We start from the raw sequence: 23,000 nt of genomic DNA, 5'->3' as shown, positions 1-23,000 counted from the left end.
AACCCTACTACATATTTTGTATGGGCTCATCTTTCCTACGTGAAGAAAGGACACTTGGGACTGTTGCTTTTCGTTGTAAGGTGCCTGTTATTTAAAGCTGTGTGCCTATAATATGAAGTGAAGTTATGAATCTATCTCGCTTGGTCTCCATGCATTATTGTGGATGATCACCCTTCACCAGCGATGGACTGGCCGTAGCGGGCATCTGGCGTTTCCCCAGGAGGATGGGAGGGTGGGGGAAGTTTTGGAGTGGTGGGGGCCGGCCCGATAAAATGCCAGGGCAGATTTGTGTACTCAGTCCAGCCCTGTCCATAACACAGTAAATATTAATGAGATGGATGTAGAGACATCGAGTTTGCTTCAGTCCTTCGTAATAGACAAAGTTGTCAGTGATAGTTTTGATGGCAATGGCTGAAAAGGTGGGGGCTTACCAACTCTGACAATCCTTCTGCATCATCTTCCCAGTCCTGTAAATGAAGCCACCATACTCGCAGGAGCACTGGTCCGCTGTCACGCAGTCGCCATCAAGGTCCTCGTATAGTCCATTCTGGCAAGCACAGCCAGCTTGGCAGCGGGTGGGAATCTGTGAGGGAGTGGATCAGACCAACATCTCAGCACCATGTCAAATAGATCCACTCAGATTTACCTTCATTCATTGCATAATTGATTAAAGATTTTATAACACATGCAGTTACCCAACTGGGTGTTTGGCACTGAAGACACCCAAAAACACATGAGTAGCATGCGCTACACACTGACGCAACTAGGGGCAGGAAGGGCGATGGACTGGGATTCCTTTATTTCCGGGGTCTATCAGACAGCCCTGGGTGGTGGGTCTTTCTTGAGCTCACAGCCCAGTCTTCCATTTCATAATGTTCTCCATTACTAAATAATGCCTGCTTAGGGCGGTGACACACAGAGCTATTGCTAACAATAAGATGTGGCTAGTAACAACCCATTATGAAGTATAAATGACTGTGGCAGAAAGAGCTGTGGGCTCTTGGGTATGGGTGAATATGGAGGCTACTAGAATGGTCTCTGTCTGAGGGCTAATAATCCTCACTGGCAAAAATGTGTATGCTCTTCAGTGGTGGGGTGATGACTTGACAGAGAGTAGAATTTGCTTCAACCCACTGGCAAGAACCTCTTAGTGTATTCAGGTGTAGCACTGACGGGATCAAGGAGCACATTCTTCTCGCATTTAAGCCCTGGATTCTCTCGTATTCTGCAAAACAAGATCATTAAGCAAAACTTGCAAAAACCCCATGCTGTTTGAACGCAGTTCTCATTAAGCAATACTTTTTACCAGTATCTTTCAAAGTACCTTGTGCCGTTCCTAAGTGTGCCTGTGAGATTTTGAGAAGGGAAGCCTCCATGTAAAGGAGATCTTCTGGACTCATAGATGCCTTGTTTAAATAGATATCTCATGAATCTTCGACCCAGCAGATATGTCATGATTAGGAACCTCGATTACTTTATTACAAGCTCTATAGCAGCTTTGCGGTTATGCTTCAATGGCCTAGAACTCTAGGCCTCACAATCACCCGGAAGTCCTTCTAGGCAGCCTTCTATGTCACTCTGTATATGGTGAAAGGGACCATTTAATTACACAATAATAGTCATACACCAGTTACAGTTAAGGCCCAAGAATCTAGGAGTAAATGACGAAAAACGTTTTATCCACGTTTGTAGTTATAGTTAAACTTCTGCTGTCACTACTTTTCATCAAACATTCCACCCCACAAGCACGCCAAGGCCGTAAACATTCCACATCACACTCTATCCAAGCCTCTTTAGAGTAGGCTTGTACTTGCAGCTGTCCCAGCAGGGTGTACAACCTTTACAACGCAACTTTTACACGCAGTGCCTTTACGACGCAACTTTTACAACGCAAACTATTACAACGCATTGCTCTGGGGGGCGCTCTAGGATAGGGAATAGGTTAATTTACTATCCAATAACCTTCCCTAGTGTCCACGGGGACTGGAGTTGGAATAGTAAATTAAACTATTCACTATCCAGCACCCCAAAGCACAATGCGTTGTAATGGACTGCGTTGTAATACTTGCGTTGTAAAGGCATGTGATGTAAAAGCATGCGTTGTAATGTCATACATCCTCCCAGCAGTTTTCTGGCCATGAGGTACTCACACAGCGGATTCCAGTGGCTTTCATCTGGCAGGTGGGAGCGCAGGCAGCTCCCCATTTCTTAGTGCCAGTGCCGCAGGCCTTGAACTCCTTGGGGGCAACGCAGACACCTAGGAAGATGGAAAAGTGTTTACTCTGTGTGTTGTGCTTGTTTTCCGTACAGTGCGCAACGCAGCCATAAAAAAACCTCAAAGCGTTCGAGGAGGGGCAGAAAAGGAAGAGATAGCAAAGAGGGAACGAGAAAGGTGCCTTGTGAAAAGAAGAGCTTGCCCAAAACACTCATATCACACTGGCTGGCAGAGTGGAATTGCATAAGTGGAGCCAAAGTTGGAGGGTTAATGAGGTCTGTCGTGAGATGCTGGACAGTAAAAAGGTGAGGGAGGAGAGTTTGAGAAAGGATGTGGCAGGTGTGCAAAAAACACCTTATCTTACCTGAATCATTGATGGGCTTTCCAAAGCAGTTCAGTTTCCCATTAATGCAGTAGCTGGAAAACCGAAAACACATTTGTTACTGATTTTGTACATTCAATAAATATGATGTTAAAGTTCCCAACCAGTCTTTTAAGTGTATTGGGCAGAAGGTTGATATCATCAGCCCTTTTGACTGCATACAATCCACTCATGTAACCGAAGGGTAGAAACGGGTATAAAAAGAGGCACTGAAGCATGTGTAGGGGGCGAGGGGGTCTGTAGTTCTGCCTTCTTGGCCATCAAGGAAAGCTTTAGTGACTCAGCGCACGGACAGACTGGAGGCCAGTGCATCTGGGAGGCTTCCGTGCCTACTGGTGGCCCATGGGTAGGTGTGTGGCTTGGACGGTTATATCTCCCCCCACCTCCGCACTAAGTATATGATTTGAATGATCCTCCCAGCACAGCATCCCATCCATCTTGAGAAGTTGATGAAACGAGCAGAGCCAAGTTTATTAGAAACTCTGTCTCCCAAAATCAAGCATCATTGTCTCTCCAACAGGGTCAGGCTCCCTCCCTGACTGATCCTCCTGTGCATTAGAGCGAGGTCCAAGGATCTGCGCTGAGGTGGGTCTGGATCCCTGATGGACTGATGGACTCTGTGGTCCTCACGGATATGAAGGCAGAGACGTGAGCTGGAGCCCTGAACTCTAGAGCGGTAACAGAACCCAACCCAAAAATACTTTTAGTCTTTGGACATGAAATCTCGCAGGTGTTCTGGCCACTGAAGGCCTACCTACTTCCCATAGGGTATGTCATTCAGTCAGGAAAACGAAGAGAAAGGTGAGGAAAGAGCTCCTAAAGGAAGCGTTGGGCCTGATTGACAGAAGTGTGGCAGCCCTCTGAAAAAGCACTCATAACATAATACTCACCAGAAGTGTAAGTTGCACTGAATAATTCTCTACCTGAGGAAATTCTATGGCTAAGCTACAGCATAGCAGAAGTTTTCCACCACCAGAAAACCCTTTGGTGAAGGCAACACTGATGGAGGAAACTGTCCTACCATGCTTCTCAGCGCCCTTTTTGGATGTTAATGTCTGCAGAGGCTGCTTGTAAGTGCCTTAAACCAGATCATCTGCAACAAGGAGGCCTATTTCAATGCACCGCTATTTATATGTTATTTATTTTTAGTATCCCTAAAGCGCAGCCATACCCAATGACAATTTATAGGTTTACATGTCTGGTTAGTTTAAGGGGGAATTATGGAATCTAGACTTTGGTATGGTGCATATTGATATTTTTTAAGTAAGATCAGAAGGTTAGGTACTTTTCTCAGACATTCTGGAATTTGGTGATAAAGTTAGGATGCTACGGATGAGGCATATTTAAAAGTTTTGATCTGCTTTGTTTTTGGAATCTACAGAGTTGGCCTCTCTCTTCCTCTTTGACTCACATAGGTGTGTGTTTTTTTCTGACATGTATATGTGGATACCAAGAACTGCATTAACAATATCTAGGTTGCTAATTTCATGTTTGGTTGTTGGACTTTCCAACCAGTGGTGTGGAAAACAAAATGCCTCCGCTGCCATACTGGCATAAGAAGGTGGTGGTTGTATACCCTCTGAGGTCACTTCCGCAGGCACGTAGGCAGTCACCGTGGGAGGGAAAATTCCATGATGTCAATTTCATTCCTGCATAAGCAACATGATGGAAATGATGTTATAAAAAGTGGGAACAAGAAATATACACCTAATGTGTGGGATACAATCCAGTTCCTACATTACAAGGGTCCTATAGGATCTGGGAGGTGTTTCCCAAAATGGAAGGATCATGAGTAGGGCTTTCTGAGTAGGGCCACCATGGTTTGCATGCTAATCCTGCAGGGAAGAAAAACTGCCTAGAAAACAGGGATGAACTGGTCAGCGGCAGCTCTGCCCCATTGACGACTACCTTTTATAGGGCAGGAGTACACAACAAGGATGCAGGGGAATTCTGTAACTGCTTTTGACAGATTTCAAGTTACTCCAACTTTCTGTAATAGGTCCCATCAATCTAAACATATTTTTGTGAGTTCCATTTACTCATTCACTCCCAAAAGTGCAGGCCTAAAGTAGAGTGCCAATAAGCTGTTTATTTGAAAAGTCATTTTTCCATGAGCCTTAGGTGGATGATGCAATGCATCCTGGGAAGACTGGCACTTTAACCATGGTCTGTGGCTGTATACTTACTGTATAGGTATGGTTACAAGAGAGCTGAAGTCAACATGAACAACCAAACCTCGGTGCTGAAATATGGCTGAAATTAAACTTTGGTGGCATGAAAATTACTCTAGGATTCGTTATGAGGTGCCCATTAAAGGGAACAGTAATGTGGCACCGACTGGAACAGAATCTCCATGTGCCGGAGAACTGTCCCAATTCAAGTCTACTAAGTAATGGTAAATAACCGGGGAATTGAGCCAAACCTGAATTATTCCTCATTCTCAGCTAAATTTTTCTGATGATTTAAGCACTTTCAGCCGCCATAGGAACTGGGGACACCAAATGGGACCATGCTTTTGCCACATTACTTGTAATCAACAATGGGCCCAATAACTCTGGCTACCAGACTGTGGGTCCCTGTCTGCGCGTGTTAACATCTGAGTATTGAGAACCATGCTCCCAATTGTCTCAGGGGCAGGAGATGAGGTTTAATTAACACACAACTGGTAGGGCAGGGATAATTACCCTATGTTTTATCAGAGACACAGAGACAACTTCTGTTGCAAGTGAGGTAAGAAACGTTCTGTCGTCTTCACGCTACATTATTTGGGTGTCATGTCATGCAGACACACTAGGGAAGAACCTCTCCTGTAGTCACACATTCATAAGAGTACAGCGGTGGCTGACTTAAGGGGATCATAGGCACCTGTCCCTTGACAAACAAGTGACTACAGAAGAGGTCCCTCCCCAGTGTGTCTGCATGGCATAACAATTAAACAATGGACGGTGAAGACGACAGAGTGACAGGTAAGACCAATTCGTACCTAGCATGCACATAAGTGGTGCATGAACGACTGATTGTAGGGGTACCCGGACTGCCCTGATAAAGGCCCAAGACCCTACATTGAGGAATCCATTTGTGGCTGAAACATGTTGGCATTCAGATTGCGATGTGCTGATTGAGACATAAGCTCTCTACAGCATCCCCACATTTTTTAATCCAGTCAAGTGCCCCACAAAATAGATTATATCCTCGAGTTTACACTTAGCTTGTTTTATGACTAACTGGACCTCCTTGTTGACCAGAACAGCAGTCTTCTGATCTCCCTTCCATATGTGGTTGAGACCACCAGGTTTGTCAATTCTCAACACGGTGGGTTGGACTGGCTGTCATATAGTACATAATCTATCTTTGTGTGCCTGATAAAACACTGGGTAATGATCCCTGCTATACCAGTTGTGAGTTAAGTGCTATGCTATGGAGTTTCTATGGCAGGTAGACCTCTAGCTCTTTCTTGGTGTGGCCCAGCAGGAGATGGGGTGCCATTGAGCATTGTTCCAGCACCTTATTATAATTGAAGACGGTGTGAATGAGATTTTAAGCTGTTGGATGTACGTGAGACGCAATGTTTTTCCCAATCAATTCAAAGCAATCATTTTCCATATTTTAAGGACACTGATAAGAGACACAGTATCAACAATGATGGAAAAAAGGGAGTGCACCATATAAATAGGTCCCAGCATCATTTTCTATAATTTCGCATCTTTTTTAAGATGCACTAAATTCAATACCGTTTCTTGTTGTGCATCATTGAAGAATAACTCTCCACATCTGTCGTGTTGAGGATTAAAACTCACCAGGTGAGGCCGTCAATGGTGGACTTATGGTTGGGCAGGAGGATGACGTTGTCGGGCAGGTAGCAGGGGCACTGCGAGCGCTTCACACAGTTCTGCATGTGATCCAGGTAGTAGCCGCTGCGGCAGTTGCAGCCATCGAGGGGAACATCGGGGGAGTAACATTCATACTGCCTGTTGCTCAGAGACAGGCAGGTCCGGTCGCAGGCCTCCGAGCTGTAGCTGAATGTTTGGTTACCGGTGCAGGGTATCGCTGAAAAGAAAATGGCAGCCATATGTTAGAGAGGAAATAGATCCAACTGACCTTGCAGGAGAGGGAGGCAGCACAGGACAGCTCAGTCCCCTCAAGCTCGATGGATTTGGGAGTTTGAATGCGGGCATCTGAACATCAAGGGGAAAATTTACCAAAACACACGTGGCGAGGGAGTTGAGCTTGGCTCCTTTTCAGTTCACTGCTCAGGGAGACTCAGCTTTATCCAGTGCCTCTGGACGGCTGGTCAGGTTAAGACAGAGTGAACCTCACATTGCTGTCCCTGCCCCAGTCCTGCTACCTCTCGGGGAAGTATCTAGATTTCAGGATAGGCCATTCTGCTACTGGTTGATAGACGCTCCTAATGCATCGCGGGATCGGCTGAAATAATGCGCTACGAGAGAGTCATGAGATCATTATGCCATTTGACCTAAACTGGCTTTGATATAACAAGCAGCACCATTTTGCCCCAGGTGATAAACAAAAGCTCTGCCAGCTGGAACCCTGGGTTGGTGTTTTTCATATCTCAGTGCTATTTCTGTCAGAATGCTGGCATACTTCGGGAATACAGGGTTTCTTACTTTCATATGTAAGTGTTTAATGTGTGCTGAAGTGCATGGGTTAGGCATATTAAGTGCCCAACATGACTCTGCTTCCCTTCTTCATCAAGAGCGCTTATATTCTCTATATGGTGACCCATTGCGGTGGCAGTTGTGTATCATCGGAAAAGCATCAACATGATGAAAGGGGAGTGGATGAAGCGCATGGTGGGTGTAAAGGAACAGCTCCTAAAGTGTTCAATAGTGATGCCAGCTTGTCGGTCTGGTCCCTGGCCTGGGCAGAGTCACTTACTGCAATTAACAGTGGTCCGCCAATCGAGGAGGATGATCCCCTTGGAAGCACACATCCGCGCATAGGAACCCAATGCGTCACAGATGAAGGCAAAGGTTTCCTGGTAATTGCAACCAGCGTAGACACATCTCTGCAACAACAAAAGGCCAGAACAGCTGAGTTAGAGATGAGGAGACACCAAATAATACTTCAAAGAGGTGGACTACATGAATTGACACGACCTCCTCTTCCCTAAAACTCTCTACACATCCCCATAGTCACCAAGTGCTGACAGAGAAGATTCCAGATTGGCAATGTTCTTGAGAATGTGCCCACTGGGCACCGATTTAACACTTCAAACCAGCACCTACTGCCCAATGGCGCCTCAGATCAAAAGAACGTTTTCTCACAGTCTTGAGAGCAAGGGAGAGAATTCCCGCATTTATGTGGAGTTGCCATTATGATTTTTACCATGGTGTGAGGTCTTCCTGCTGTGATCCCTCTAAAGTCTTTATTGGCTAAGTAAGAAAATGCTAACTGGTCAGACACGGGTAAGGCGTCCCTCAAAAGCTGGTTTAACTGGGTCACTTTCCTTAGAGGGGCAGACAACATAACACAAAAACAATCACCAAAATGCAGCACAAAGGGCGAAATGTGGCACTCCTTGAACAAGTTCCTAGGCTCGCACAAACTGCCTTAGGCAGCCCACATGGCTCAGTTTCCCACCTCCTTCCATCGCCCACCGGAAACCCGTGAACGCTCCTGCTAACTAAAGCGCCGTCACTACTGTCTTACTGTCCTCTTTTCTCTTTCTTTCTCTGCTCTCCCACTTTCGCTTTCCTCTCATGAGGGTGACACATAGGCCCCTCAAGGCTGCAAACGCCATGGATCGTAAATGACTACCCAACGTGTAAATGCCGAACCATATATAATTTACGCAATTGTAACCCCAACGGCATTATAACCTGACAAGTCTTGCCTACCCAACGTGTTAACGCCTAACCATATATAATGTACGCCAATTGTAACCCCATTATAACATGACCAGTATTGCCTTCTTTCTTTCTGTACTTACTATGCTAAAAACAAATCCTAATAAAATCATTTGAAATGTAAAAAAAAAAAAAAAGAAAATGTATTTTCTCTTATCACTGAATGGTTGAGACCTTGGGGCGCATAATGCAAGATGATGCAGATAAATATCAGACACCAGCCGTAATGTGGATGAGCACACTAGCCAACTCTCCAGTGGTGAAAGAGCAGTATCAGGGACGATTGTAACTTAGCTTGTGAAGGATCACTGGTGGGTTTTATGTGTCTGGAGGGAGCTACACGGTTGAGTCATGCTTTCCATTATTTTCTATAGGCAAGGTTCGAGCACTACTGCCTCTTCAGGGCAAGATGGGAAAAACACCCTAGAGCTGGTCACTAAAAACCCTGAATGGGCCCCAATTTATTTTTGTCATTCTTCCTGGTCTCGCAGCTGCCTATGTGGCGGAATCCGATGAGAAGGACTTTCTGCTTTCCTTGCGTACCTTGTAATATGGTTCTGGATCCACCATACTGTGGCACTGTCCGAAGACCCCGAATGGCTTGAGTATCTGGGAGCAGTGAACTTCTGCACAAAGCTCTGCAAAAGCAATCAGGATAGCATTAATGATCCATACTTACAGTGTTTGTGTGTGTTTCAGCTGTTCCATCAATCGCGCTGGCAATTTTGACCAAAAATTGAAGAAGAAATATGATTTTGGATGTTGAGTGTCATAGGAATTCGCCCCACTTTTCAGCAGTTTGCGATATTCCTTCGTGGTACACGGTCATACTGTAGCATCATTTTCTATCAGTTAGATCATCACATCAAATACGGTGATGTTTTTATGCCACACTATTAAACTACCCATCGCCTTAGACTTGCAGATTGGTTAGAATTCTCAATAAAAGACGGCCCATCCTCCAACTGACTCTCTCACTCACCAACATTCCACAGCCACCTCACACACCAGCATTCCACCCCCACAGTCACACTGGCTGTGGAGCAGATATAACAGTTGTCTTTGGGACTGACGCGTTCTTCAAAATTAGCTGGTTTCTTACACTACCAAACTGTGAAATTATTCAATGTGAGACCACCAAACTGCTGACAATCAGCATGCTTACATTCTGCCATCAGATATCTATTTTTACCACCCCCAGATACCCAAACAGTTAACTGTTAGGCCTTCGAATCTCTCAAATTAAAGTGCTATATTACTCAAAATGCTGCCATGAGGCTTTTAATCAGTCTGGCACATTTCCCACAATAAACCAACTTACTAGTAACCATTTTACTATAATAATGTGTATAATTAACCTACCAGTTTATTCACAATAAAACATCATTGATCATCAGTAGATTTCCCATTTATCACACACGAATGGCCTATTCATCACCAATGAACTGCCCCATTCTAAGAAACGAAACTGTTCCAAATCCCACTAGTCGACCTCCCCACTGATCACAATTATAAAACTCTCTAGCTCACCTTAGGAAGTCTCATTTTACCCTTAGGGCTCAAAAGTAAGATATCAGATAGAACATAGCTACACTGTCCCTTTGCTCACCAATGGACCGCTCTGTATCTCACCAACTGGCTTTCACGATGCTCACCATTACAGCCCCATAGCCCATCCTTGAACTTCTCTATTCCTCAGCATAAGACTTTACATCTCTCACCAGTGATGCTGCTTACCGTTTGACACACTCATGGAGCAGGGGTTGATGTCTTTATTCTTGGCAGCCTTGCACACATGTGGGTTGGGACTTGCTCTCCATGAGTCGACAAAAAGCGTGACTGACCCTTCAACAATCCCAGAACTCGACATGAAGTCGTCGTTTGTGTCCTGGTTGAAGTTCCCACACAGCCCTATGGATGTAAGGAACAGATTTGCAGAAGTGAATGGACTATGTTGTCTCATATACAAATCAGCTGTGCTGTATCATGAAAACATGCTGATGATGCCTTTGGTCTATATTCAATGCCTTTCCTAACAAAATCCATCGCTTATCTTCTTCTAGATCACTTAACCTATTTTAAAAGAACAAAAGTGTCAGGCACCGTATTAAGGATTTGAACTTGTAATCAAGCCTGGAGATGCTGACATCAACAGGGTTAAACAAGCACTGGCAAGGCCAATAGGTCTGGTGCAGTACTTATAAAGGCACAGAAATAGTTTGCACTTGATGATCTGTAGCCACAAAGCTTAGTATAGTTTTTTAAGACTGTCAACTCACCTGAGCAAAAATGAGTATTCCTAAATCAATGTACGTGTTTTCATGTCATGAATATAGAGACGGGACCCCAGAAAGCCAGGCTCCAAGAGTGCCCCACTTAAGTGTGCAAGCAACCATGGTGCTGCAGGCAAGTATCAATAGACAGCTCAAAATAAATGAAATGAACGAAGATATCTTGGATCTGACAGCGTACAGTACAACGAGGATCATGAGTGTGGGAGAAGGGAGTGTAGTATGATGTAAGTACAGAGACAACGCCCCTGCAGCAGTGATGTTCTGCAGAATGCCACTCTGTTGGACCTCAAGACAAACATCCCGACCAAGCAATCGTCACTGCATGTATACACCCTGACAAGTGCGACATACCAGGAACCTGTGATGGTGGCGGTGGTGACAATGACCTGCTTGGAATGGAGTGATTAAAAACTCTGTAGTGTTAAAAACGCCTCTCACTACCACTAGTGTCTTGCCGGGACCTCCCCTGTATCAATAGTTCCTTACAATTTCATATTTCCCCAAATAATACTCACCCCGATTCACAATCCCTCTTTAGTCATCATTTCCAAGTTCATCTTCTATCCCTTTGAACTTTTTTCCTAACCGATATAGCAGACTTCTCTCTTGAAGGGACCATTAATGTTCCATATTCAATCCAGTTAGGGTGACTCCCTAGCCCACCCTTGAGCAGACCACTGCTGCAGGACACTTGTCACTCTTGACTCCCCCGAAGCCTTCTTCCATGTTCCTGGCCTGGGCTGGGAGTTAGAATCAGCTCTGTGAATATTCTTTATCATGAGACTGAGCGAGCAAGTACAGCCATTTCCAGTGTTGTTTGGTCAAATGGGACTTCTACCCCAAGGAATTTTCATACCGTTATCAAACAGCGTTCCATTTACAGGGATTAAAAAGTCGTATATTTTTCATACTGTCCAGAAGAGAAACTCAAGAGATATTCCAATGCTCTGTGGTCTTATGCCGTGCAGAAGAACATTATTTCCCAGCATCAGCAAATCTTATGCCTTTAAGAAAATAGCATACTCTCTTGTGACGGCTTTGTGCATGGACGCATTGTGGATTCTTCAACCCACCCAGCAGTGAAAAGCAGCCAACAGTGCTCTAGTCAACTGGGGGATTCCCATGTGCCCCATTGGCTAGTGCATCACTATCCTGTTGAGAGAACAGTTGTGCACTGCAATACCTCCTGAATTAGTACAGGCTGCCATCAACCCCAGATCTTTTTGCCAGTCATTGGCTGAGTCTTTAACCAGCACAGACACAGATATCTACACATTCAATTTGTGGCCACTGTTTTCTTACCTTTGGTAGAACCGGCTAAGCTGGTAGCCACCGATACATAGACGCTGAACACGGGAAGCCTCTGGATCACCACCTCCAGCCCGAAGTCAGTGTACAGCACCACGTGGGTAGAAGATGCTCGGAACACAATCAGGCCATCTGAAAGGCAAGAGATGAGGGGACGTGATCCAAGACGGTCAGCGTGACTATTCTCATGAGGGGTAGCGTTTCATGGCAACAACGTAACACCCTTGTGAACACAACAGTCTGTCCCTGTCATTTGGCTCAAGCATTGACAGAAATCTACACACCCAGTGTAAGGAAAGGGTCCATAGACAAAAAAATTACCTGTGACATGCGGCAATGGGCTAATTTCTGTGTTGACAGTGATATATTCTTCCTTGCTAATTTCAATTGTTTCCAGAGGCTCTGATGTGTCCTGGGAAAGTAAATGCATCTTGGTTACAGAGCTAATATTCCATAGAGAATATAGAACATTTATGCATCAGAGAGAACATGCATGATTGAAAATGATAATGTATTGTCTTCCAAGAAAAATGGAGACGTAAATATGCAAAATGCCGCACAAAAGTGGACCATACTGCATTGTTTATGCTAGTGAAGTTGGCTTTGCCAGTTCTTGTGCAAAAATACTAAGGGCTTCCCAAGGTAGGTAAATGGGGACTTCTTAACATTGTTTCCATGCATCCTTTGTGCAGAAAGGCCTGGCGCCAGAGCTCTTACCCCAAACGTTGTATAGGTGATGCTGCTCAAACAGGTTTCAGAAGAGGAGACGCCACAACTTTCAAATGTGGCGATGAGGGTTCCATTGTGTGGCAGTTTGGAGCTCTGTTCCATGGAAGAAAACAAAGAAAAATTTCTTTTATGGAAAAATAGTAGCGCCAATATTCTAACAAATTCAACTTGAAATACCTCCACACTGTATAAATAGGGTGAGACACTGTCATTACTGGACGCTAATAAAATACATATTTGTTGTTAGCAACAGAAAAGTATTTTATTAGTTAAACATCTTCCTCAAGCGTGCTCCTTATGGAAATGGGATCCCGGTGTGAACACCAAAAAGCCAAGTCTTATAGTAATGACTTCCATGCTGGTTTGCCTAGCACCAACTGGGTAAAGGTCCAGAATTTAAATACATTCCACATTGCCCCCGATATATGTTTTCATTGCATTGCTTTGGGGTACCTCGAAGAAAAACCCATGCTGTGCCCTTCTAACAACAAGAAACCTTGGATGCAACACTTAACATTCAACAGTACCCTTTCAAGGCCTGTGCAATCCATCTGTAACTCTTGCCTGAGATGAGGGAGGGTGGGAATCTGTACTGTTACATCAAAAGACAAATCAAACCTTCCCCATGTTCTGAAATTCTCAGCAAAAGTACTTGAAGGAACTGTGGCTAGACTGCTAACAACGAGTAGGGTTGGCTTTAGAGCAGTGCGACTGGTGCGGTCGCACTGGGCGCTGACCTGTGGAGAGGTCGCTGTGACCTCAGGGGGGGCGCTGTGTTTAGCAATATCTTATGATCTAATGATGGGAGAGATATGGGGCACTTTTTCAGGTGGTAGAGAGAGAATCCAAAAAGGTAGTCATGGGATGTGGGGGCGCCAAAAGTGATTGTCGCACAGGGCGCCATCAGCGCTAAAGCCGGCCCTGCCAATGCACCATAGATGTTACTACAACTAGACAGTTCAGGGAGTTTAGTGTCTTTCGCCCTTGTTTACGGATTGGCCACGACGAACCTTGCATCTCAAAAAAGGGTGATTCTGGTCGGTCTTACCGAGAGAAGAACATAGTCACAAATTCCGTGGAACTGGAACAATTTTTCATCGAAACTGGAGATAAATGACCCTCCCTCGATGGAGCACCTCCCTGGACAATTTTCATAGGTGCACTCCCACTGACCCATGAGGCAGTGGCTGTGAAATGAAGAGAAACAAACAAGCTTGGTTAGTCTGCAGTGCGAGGATGTGCTTCATTTGGAATCCAGTTAAGCCTGAAAAAAGTATACACTGGAAATATGGCATAAAGGTCGTAGACCCAGACTCTGGTGGTCTTCCTCTAAAAGGTATATTATCCCATTAATCATAATGACCACTGACAGACCCTTGTCTCTCAGTGTAGATCTCTGAAAGAAGAGACTGAAACGTTCCAGAAGCCAAAATAACAGTATGCTCGCGAAATACAAACCATGCGAAGACTAAACAGTTTGGGAAACAAGCCTCAAAGTAAGTTAGAAAGTAGCGAAAATAAATATATTCTGGCTGCAAAAGATATCCATTCTTATTCAGACATAGAATTTTAAATATTCAACCCAGATGCTTCCAGATTCTTCCTTTTTTTCTCTAAGGAAGGTGGATCCATCCGTGTTGCAAGGATGAGTGTTAAGTACTGCAGGCTTCCATTATGTATTTTGATGCATTCAATGTTTTTATTCTGTGCTGTTAGAGAGAATATATGATGTTACAACCATGCAATTACAACGCATGCTTTTACAACACAGTCTTTACATCGCAAATTCCATTACATTGCATGATTTTACAATGCATGCCATTACAACGCATTTTTTAAAACTACCATCACAACGCATTCCATTACAATGCATACCATTACAACGCCTAATACTTTTAGGACACCAGTAGGGTAAGTGTTGGATAGTGTAGAGGTATAAATTACTCTTCCCACTCCAGCGAGTGCAACAGTAGGGAAAGTGTTGGATAGTATAGGGGTAAAAATTACTATTCCGATGTTCGCCAAAACCCATACTCACCCTAATACTAAACAAATCTCTATTACTTACCTTATAATGCATCGTAATGGCATGAATTGTGATGGTACGTGTTGTAATTGCATGCGTTGTTGTGACATGCGTTGCAATTGCATGCATTGTAATGGCATGCGATATAAAGGCAGTTGCATTGTAAAAGTTGCGTTGTAAAGGTAGTTTGTTGTAATGACTGTTGTAATGGATGTTTCCCATTAGAGAAGATTGGCAGGAGACTGTTTACATAGGGATACGTTATTAATGTATGTAGGACAATGGAAATCTCCCAGCCTTTAAAATATGGACTCTGCCATGTCTCTTCAACATGGATATTGGTTTTAGTTTAACCATTTCATTTAGTTTACCCATTCCAATGACCTCAGGATATTTCCATTTCTTTAACAACTTAAGTGTGTTGTGGAAGAGGAAGGTGAGAGACCTAAGACCATTATTTCTGCTAGATATTCTTCCCAAGAAGTTAGGACGAGTGGGTGTCTTTTCAGAACTTTCTATTTCATGCCAGATTGTGTACCTTTGGCAACATGTCACGCAGGGACAGAAAATTGGAGCTTGACAGGACTGAACGCACTTTGATGTGTCCAGTGTTTTCTTATTGACCAGAGACTTGCAATATATGAAGGGCGTTGCCTCTAGTTCTTAGACAGGTGTTGCAGGCTGAAGCCTGCTTGTATGCTTGAGAGATGTACATTAGTTTGCGGTTGTCGCAGATACTTACAGTTATAACACTTACTAGTTCTTATAAAGTTTATTACGCTGGCTGTATGAGGAAGCTAAGTACTTTGTAGCTCAAATTTTGCCATGTTAGCAGCCATTTTAGGAGCTGAGACACACATACATGAAATAAAGGAGGCACGTACCTTGAGGCTCAAGAGGTCCCCAGTGAATATCAATGCCTATTTTGGAAGTTTCTAAGTCAAACTATCGAGTGACAAATTATCGACAGACAACAATTTCACGTGATGGATATATCCTACTACTATATCATGAAGGTAAATGTAGAAAATGTTAATTCACAATTCTTAACTTCACATCCACACACCTTGAAAATTAAGTGTAGTGTTTTGAAAAAAGAATGAAATATATAGATATATATATATATACACACACACACACGCACACACATGAACACACACAAACACACACACATATAATTTCCAAACACTCTGCTCTATATACCGATGTTCTATGTACTGATTTGTGCGTGCATATTGTGGTTCTGAAAATTCTGGCCTTGAGAATAAAACTTTGTCGTAACATGACGAATTTAGTATCAAAAGACCGAAAATGACGAGTACACTATGTACAAGCATTTTCGTCATATTCCAGTGACGATTTCACCTCGAAATCGTCATTTTCGCTCTGAACCCTTGGCTTCCATTTTGTATACGGCAGCCATTTTGTGAGTTGCCCTTTACATAGGCTTATAATACAGCTAAATTCGATTCCAAAGGACACGTACACCTTAATTGACTTTCCTGTGACCTGGGCAAGTTGGAACCATTGCCCCAGGCCGAACCTGTTTGGTCAGTTCCTCTCCCAGTGGCCGAATGAGATAGCATCAAGGCACAACAGGCCATAAACCCATTTCATCACACACACCCTGCCGAATCTTGCTCACACCTGTCCCTGCTCTTTTCTCTCACTTGCTTTATGATGGGGAGGTGCCCTTTTTTATTGGGGGTCCACCGATATCTGATGAAATGTTGGGCCTTGCCAGGTGATTTGTTGTGGACTGGACGAAGTGAAATATGGACATGTCATCATGACTCTGCTTTTCCTTTGTAACAAAAAAATGTGAATAGTATACTGTAAATTCGAAGAATGTGTGCCTAAAGCACAATATTTTGTATAAAAAGAGAAGCCTGACTTTGTAGGATTGAGCAGTCTCCTGAGAATATACATCCCGTGTGTTGTACTTCTAGGACGCTGGTTTCTTGGTTGCAGCCAATAAAATCGATCCTTGACTTCACCTAGAAGACTCTGAGTTCTGTGGTCTGAATCAGGAAAGTACCCGAGGGCTTTGGGTGTGCCCTGGCACCGCTGGGTTACCGGTTTGGTACCGGTTCTGAAAAACCCAGTACCTCAGTTGGCGCCCAACGTTTGGGGCGATACCAACGGTACCAGTCCAGCCAGAGGTTCGTGAGGAGCTTCGTGTGAAAATTCTGGAGGAAGGCCATCCACTTCATCGACCCCTGCATGTCGACGTGGTCCGAAAGTCTTTGCTGCGAGGTTCCCCGCGTCCCGACGGCTACAAAGGACTGCTGCCCTGGCTATCGCCCTGATTTGGACCCTTGAAGTTTGGTAGAGCGAAACGATAAGACGAGTCCTCTGGTGACATCATCGATATCTCAGTTAAGTATAAGTGGAGCGTCTCCCAGTCCTTAGTTGGTCTTAGTTTGGGTATTCCCTTTGGGATCATTTTTGGAACTTGCAAGTGCCAAAACCGAAGGACTCGTGTATTCACGAGAAATATCGTAATCGATAATCCTTTGAAGTTTGGAGCTAGACTAGAGAGCGAAGATGCCTGGTCTTAGACTTGGAAATTTGTTTTGTCTTGGTTGTAATAATAGGGACTCCCGATTGGAGGACTCGTGCCCGGTTCCTCCGGTTGGAACTCCAACTTATGAATTATATGTAAAACATGGCGTAGGTCTCTTCACATATAATGAGGTGTGGATCAAATACACCAGAAAAGATGGTGTTTTAAAATGGCCCCAATACGGTAGCTTTGATACCGAAATCCTAGATAATCTTGAAGTTAAACTTTTAAAGAAAAAAGCCCGGCCGGCGATATTTGACTCTTTCCGCCTATGGCGTAAGGAAGCCAAACAGAAGGAAATTAAATTAGCGAAGAAAAATAAGAGAGAAGTGGGAATTTCGATAATGCAAGCTGCTATGCAGTTTAAAGACAATGAAGAAGAACAGATGAGTGAGCAGTTGCACAGGCAACGTAAAATGGTAATAGATAAATGCTATCCAGTCTTGCCGTCTCTTCAGCAAGATGCAGCAAAAGAGCGTGAAAAAAGACCCGTTAATGTCGCATTTATTAAGTTCGCCACCCCCCTATGCGCAAAATGCTACGGCACCTCCGCAACCTTTAGTTGTGCAACCTGTGCCTCCTGTTCCTCCACAGCACCCACCAGCTGTTCTTCAGCTGGCTCCTGCTCCTTTGGTGCAGCCTCCTCAAGGCCCACCGATCACATCTGTTTCACCTGTGCTTTCTACGACTTTGCCTAGTGCACCTTCTATTTCTCCTAATGATCCCCCTGCTATTGCTTCTGCCCCTGCCTTATCTCACCCTGTTTTTCCACCCGTTCTTCCTTCAGTTTCTCCTTCCGTTCGGCAGAGAATGGCCAACACTGTTACTAATCTTTTCTCACCTCTTTTCGGGTCGCCTACTACGACCCCTAACATGGAACGAAGACAGTTGCGAAGTCAACTGCCTGACTATCGAGAGAGAGATTTATTGAATCGTTTAGCGCATAAATGGGTTATGGACACTGTAAGGTATGATGTAGAGTCTGTCATGGAAGTCTTCCGTCAATGGGAAGCACCAACGCAGAGATATGTTTTTGAACAAATGTGTGTTTTCCTCTGTGAGGATTTGGAAGACAATGATCTGGAATACAACCCGCCCAAGTTGTGTCGTGTGCGGTTCGAGTTCGCAGAGGGCATGATCGTAGGTCCAGATGTCGAGAGAGCGGTTGAGACATTGTTCTCATTTCGGAGTAAGGGGGGCACTTCTCAGTCGCTATTTGAGCATGGCACATCCGGTAGGAAAAAGGCGCGACAGTACCCCATGAGAGAGGTTCCCCCACAGTGGAGGGAAGGGGACCTACAAGCTAACCCACCTATTCAGCCTCATTTCCAGTGGGTGTGGGTACATGTCCCATGGAGGCAAGCGGAAGTTTTAGCCCTTAAACAGACATTACCTGATCCCCATAAAAATCCCGCAGGGTATTACAAAGAGTTGTCACAGACTGCAGGGTCATGTATCATGAAATTAGCCGATATTGGTATGTTATTTGGGAATGTTGTTCCACAGCCTTTATGGGGTAAGATTCGTCATATAGATCATGATCAGGAGTTAGGTGACTCATGGGCTAATATTGCTGCTGCAGATGCCCGACAAGTTGGTGGTGCTAAGCCTGAGCCTTTAGTAGCCGAACTTCCTGGTAAAATTATTGATTACATGAAAACGATAATGCCTGCAATACGTGTAAATTGGGATAAGTTGTCTGCATGTAAGCAGAAGAAAGATGAAACAGTGTCAGATTTCTTCACCAGGTTTGAAGAGACTTTTGTCAACCACAGTGGTCAAGATATGAGCACAGAAGGTGGTCAGCGTTTGTTCGTCGATAAGTTCGTGCACAATCTGCTTCCAGAGTTGTGTAAAAAGTTAAAAGACTCAGAGAGTTCTTGGGCAGTTTCCTCTTCAGCACAGATATTGGCTACTGCACAGTACTATGAAAATCGAGACAAAGATGAGAAAGATAGAGCAGAGAAGAAAACTAAAGAGTTGAAAACGAAGGTTTTGTTACAGCAAGCATATCCGCCACGTGGTGGTGGTGGCCAGAATAGTGGTGGTCAAAATAATAGTGGTCAGAGTAACTATCAGAATAATTATCAGCAGCCTCAACAGTATCAGAGGAACTCGCAAAGAGTCGAGTATACTCAACCACGTGTCCCTGTAGGCCCCAATCAGTGTTCATATTGTAAGGAAGAGGGTCATTTCAAGTATAGTTGTCCTATTTTATTACAGCGTGCAAATGGTGCTTCTGGTGTAAGAGGTCGAGGTGTTCAACAAGCGTCTAGAGGTAGAGGACGTGGAAATTTCCCCCAGAACACACAGTCTCTTCCACCTCAAAATTCGATGAATAGGTTTGATCAGCAGAATAACGCATCTGGTAGGACAGCTCAGTACTATACTGATGATTACTATGCAGAAGATGAGCATTGGGAAGGTAATGATTGCTAGGACAGCCATAGACAAAGAGAGGGAGTTGTTTCAGTTCCAGTAGATCAGAGTGGACCTTACGTTGAGGTGATTACATCAGGTGTGTCAGAGCCTTTTCTGTTGGATACTGGTGCTACAAAGAGTTCTATTATGCACTCCAAACTCCCTGGCGCACCTTTGTCTGGCAAAATGAATGTTTCTGTAGGTTTTTCTGGCGCCCCAGTTAGAAATCCGATTTCTGACCCTTTGTCCCTTTCTGTTGGACCTTGTGAATTCGAAGCACCCCTTATTCTAACAACAGGTTGTGGTGAAAACTTGCTAGGATTAGATTTGCTAAAAAGATTGTATGCGACTTTGTACTGTTCTCCTTCTGGAGTACAATTTACACTGGGTAAGAAAGTGGTTTCTCCAATGTATTTGTCAAAAGACAAACTTCCAACAGAATTGTCATCTCTCCCCGATATTCTTTGGGCTACTGGTCCTAATGATGTGGGCCTTTTGGAAATACCACCATATGTTGTAACATTGAAAGCCAATGTTAAAATGCCACGCATTCCCCAATACAAAATCTCTAGTGAAGGTGAAAAAGCTTTGCTAGCGATCGGTTACGAACTGATTGAAAAAGATGTAATTGAAGAGACAAGAGGCAACGTTTGCAATAGCCCTGTTCTGCCTGTTTTAAAACGAACTGATCCCTCTCAGCCACCTGTGTACAGATTTGTGATTGATCTTAGAGAGGTGAATAAAATAGTTGTGCCACAATTTCCAGTTGTCCCCGACATTACTGCCCTATTGATCATGATTCCAGCTTCTGCCACCTGGTTTTCGGTGATTGACTTGAAGAATGCTTTCTTCAGCATCCCGATTGCTGAGGAGAGCAGGGATATTTTTTCCTTCAGTTTAGGAGGACGCAGCTTCCGCTTTAAACGCGCTCCCCAGGGCTACTGTGAAAGTCCATCAATATATAGTCAAGCTCTAAAAACACAGCTTGATACGATTGTTTTACCTGAAGGTGCTACTCTTGTACAGTACGTTGATGATTTGCTTGTTGCTGCAGATACTGAGGAAATATGTAAGAAAGCCACGTTGTCATTGTTGCGTCATCTGTGTGATTTGCATCACAAAGTGTCACTTTCCAAATTACAATATTGCCGACAAGAAGTGACCTACTTAGGTCACCTCTTATCGAAGGAGGGAAGGAAACTGACCCCAGAAAGAATTTAGGCAATAGCGAAATTGAGTGTGCCAAGAACACAGAGAGAAGTGCGTGCTTTCTTGGGTATTACATCATATTGCAGACAGTGGATACCAAATTTTTCGTTATTAGCCAAACCTTTGGTGGCATTAACGTGTAAAGATACACCCAATCCAATTCCTTGGTCTGAAGAGTGTCCGAAACGTTTTTCTGAATTGCGCACAGCATTATGTTCGGCTCCTGTGTTAGGTACCCCCAACTACAGTAAGCCCTTTACATTATATGTCCATGAAAAGGAAGGTTGTGCATAGTCAGTTGTTTGGGGACAAACAGCGTCCATGTGCATATTTTTCGTCGACTTTGAATCCAGTAGCTAGAGCGTTGCCAAGTTGTTTAAGAGCCACAGCGGCAGCAGCTGTTTCTATCCGACAGTCTGCTGGTCTAGTAATGGACAATACACTAGTCGTGATGGTCCCACATGCAGTAGACACGTTGTTAAATAGAACCAAGACACAGCACTTAACTAGTGCTCGATTGTCAGGTTACGAATTAACATTGTTAGCTAGTCATGTGCACATAAAAAGGTGCAACACTTTAAACCTAGCTACGTTGCTGCCAATTGTAGAGGAATTAGATGCTTCAGAACAGCATGATTGTTTTCTTAGAACAGAAGAAGAAACGAAAGGGAGAGTAGATCTCTACGATACTCCTCTTGCTGAATGTGATGGTACATTGTGGGTGGATGGTTCATGCTTCAAGCTTCCGAATGGTAGCACGACTGCAGCATATGCTGTCACGACTTTGCATACGATTGTTGAAGCTGCACGTAGTCCACATAATTCAGCTCAAGCAGCAGAGTTGATTGCACTTACAAGAGCATGTGTGCTATCAAAAGGAATGAAAGTGACTGTCTATACCGACAGTCAGTATGCATTTGGTGTGGCTCATAGTTTTGGACGACTGTGGAGAGAACGTGGGTCCCTGGCTTCGCATGGAGCTAAGATTCAGCATGGTCAGTTGGTGAATGAGCTTCTTGAATCACTGACCATGCCTCTGCAAGTGGCGATTGTGAAATGTAGTGCTCACAAGAAGGTGACTGATGATGTTGGTCGTGGAAATGTATTTGCTGACGAAATCGCGAAAGAAACTGCAAGGAATGTGATGAGCCGAATGTATGTTGCTGGCCCTGCAAGATGGGTTGGTGATGTTGGAATGTGTGAGGACACGATAGAGAGTGTGAAGTCTATTCAAGCTGAGGCTACAGAGAAAGAGTTGAACATGTGGAGAGAAAGTACGGGTAGAATGGATGCAAATGGTTGTTGGGTTGAATTGTCAGAGCATCAGAGATGGTTGTGCCCGATGCATATGTGCTTGCAGTGGTTACAATGGCTCATGGAATGGCTCATATCAGCGTAAAAGGGATTTGCAAGTTGTTGGCTCAAGTATGGCAAAATTCAGGAATTCCCAAGTGTGCAGATAATGTTGTCAAGAATTGCATGGTGTGTCTGAAACACAATCCTGGTAGGGGAACCCCAACTCCAGCTGGTCATTTTGCACCTCCTACGTACCCGTTTGAGGTTTTGCAGCTAGATTTCATTCACATGGAGAGGTGCAACAATTTAAAATACGTACTCGTTGTTGTTTGTGCCTTCTCAAGATGGGTAGAAACATACCCCCTAAAAGACAATACTGCCTTATCCACAGCTAAAGCCCTTGTGAAAGAGTTCTTCCCCATGTTTGGAATGCCTAGAATGGTCTGGAGTGATAATGGGAGTGAATTTGTGGGTCGAGTGATGAAGAGAGTGTGTGAAGGGCTAGGCATTCAACAAAGGTTCCACGCTGCAAATCACCCCCAATCAGCTGGATTAGTAGAATGTTATAATGGCACGCTTAAGTTAAAACTGGCCAAAATTCAAGCGAGCACAGGTCTTAAATGGCCTGATGCTCTACCCTTAGCACTCCTATCAACCAGAATGACTGTGCATTCACGAGTGAAACTT

General features: G+C 44.2%; 1 protein-coding gene across 1 annotated transcript in view; it reads right to left on the bottom strand.

Moving 5' to 3' along the window:
- The window catches only part of MUC6 (mucin 6, oligomeric mucus/gel-forming), a 169,026-nt gene that overhangs the window by 102,755 nt on the left and 43,271 nt on the right, over positions 1-23,000 (bottom strand). The window contains exons 9-19 of the mRNA XM_078683451.1: positions 13,844-13,982; positions 12,784-12,888; positions 12,388-12,478; positions 12,061-12,198; positions 10,202-10,375; positions 9,008-9,102; positions 7,494-7,623; positions 6,395-6,644; positions 2,580-2,632; positions 2,151-2,257; positions 432-583 (exon numbers count right to left, since the gene is read on the bottom strand). Coding sequence (XP_078539577.1) covers positions 432-583; positions 2,151-2,257; positions 2,580-2,632; positions 6,395-6,644; positions 7,494-7,623; positions 9,008-9,102; positions 10,202-10,375; positions 12,061-12,198; positions 12,388-12,478; positions 12,784-12,888; positions 13,844-13,982 — 1,434 coding nt within the window. The remainder of the gene's footprint in view (positions 1-431; positions 584-2,150; positions 2,258-2,579; positions 2,633-6,394; positions 6,645-7,493; positions 7,624-9,007; positions 9,103-10,201; positions 10,376-12,060; positions 12,199-12,387; positions 12,479-12,783; positions 12,889-13,843; positions 13,983-23,000) is intronic.

Source organism: Lissotriton helveticus, chromosome 3_1, assembly GCF_964261635.1.
Source record: "Lissotriton helveticus chromosome 3_1, aLisHel1.1, whole genome shotgun sequence".
Classification (NCBI taxonomy): Eukaryota; Metazoa; Chordata; class Amphibia; order Caudata; family Salamandridae; genus Lissotriton; species Lissotriton helveticus.
The sequence above is the reverse complement of the archived record's forward strand: the minus strand, read 5'-3'. Positions and strand labels throughout refer to the sequence as shown.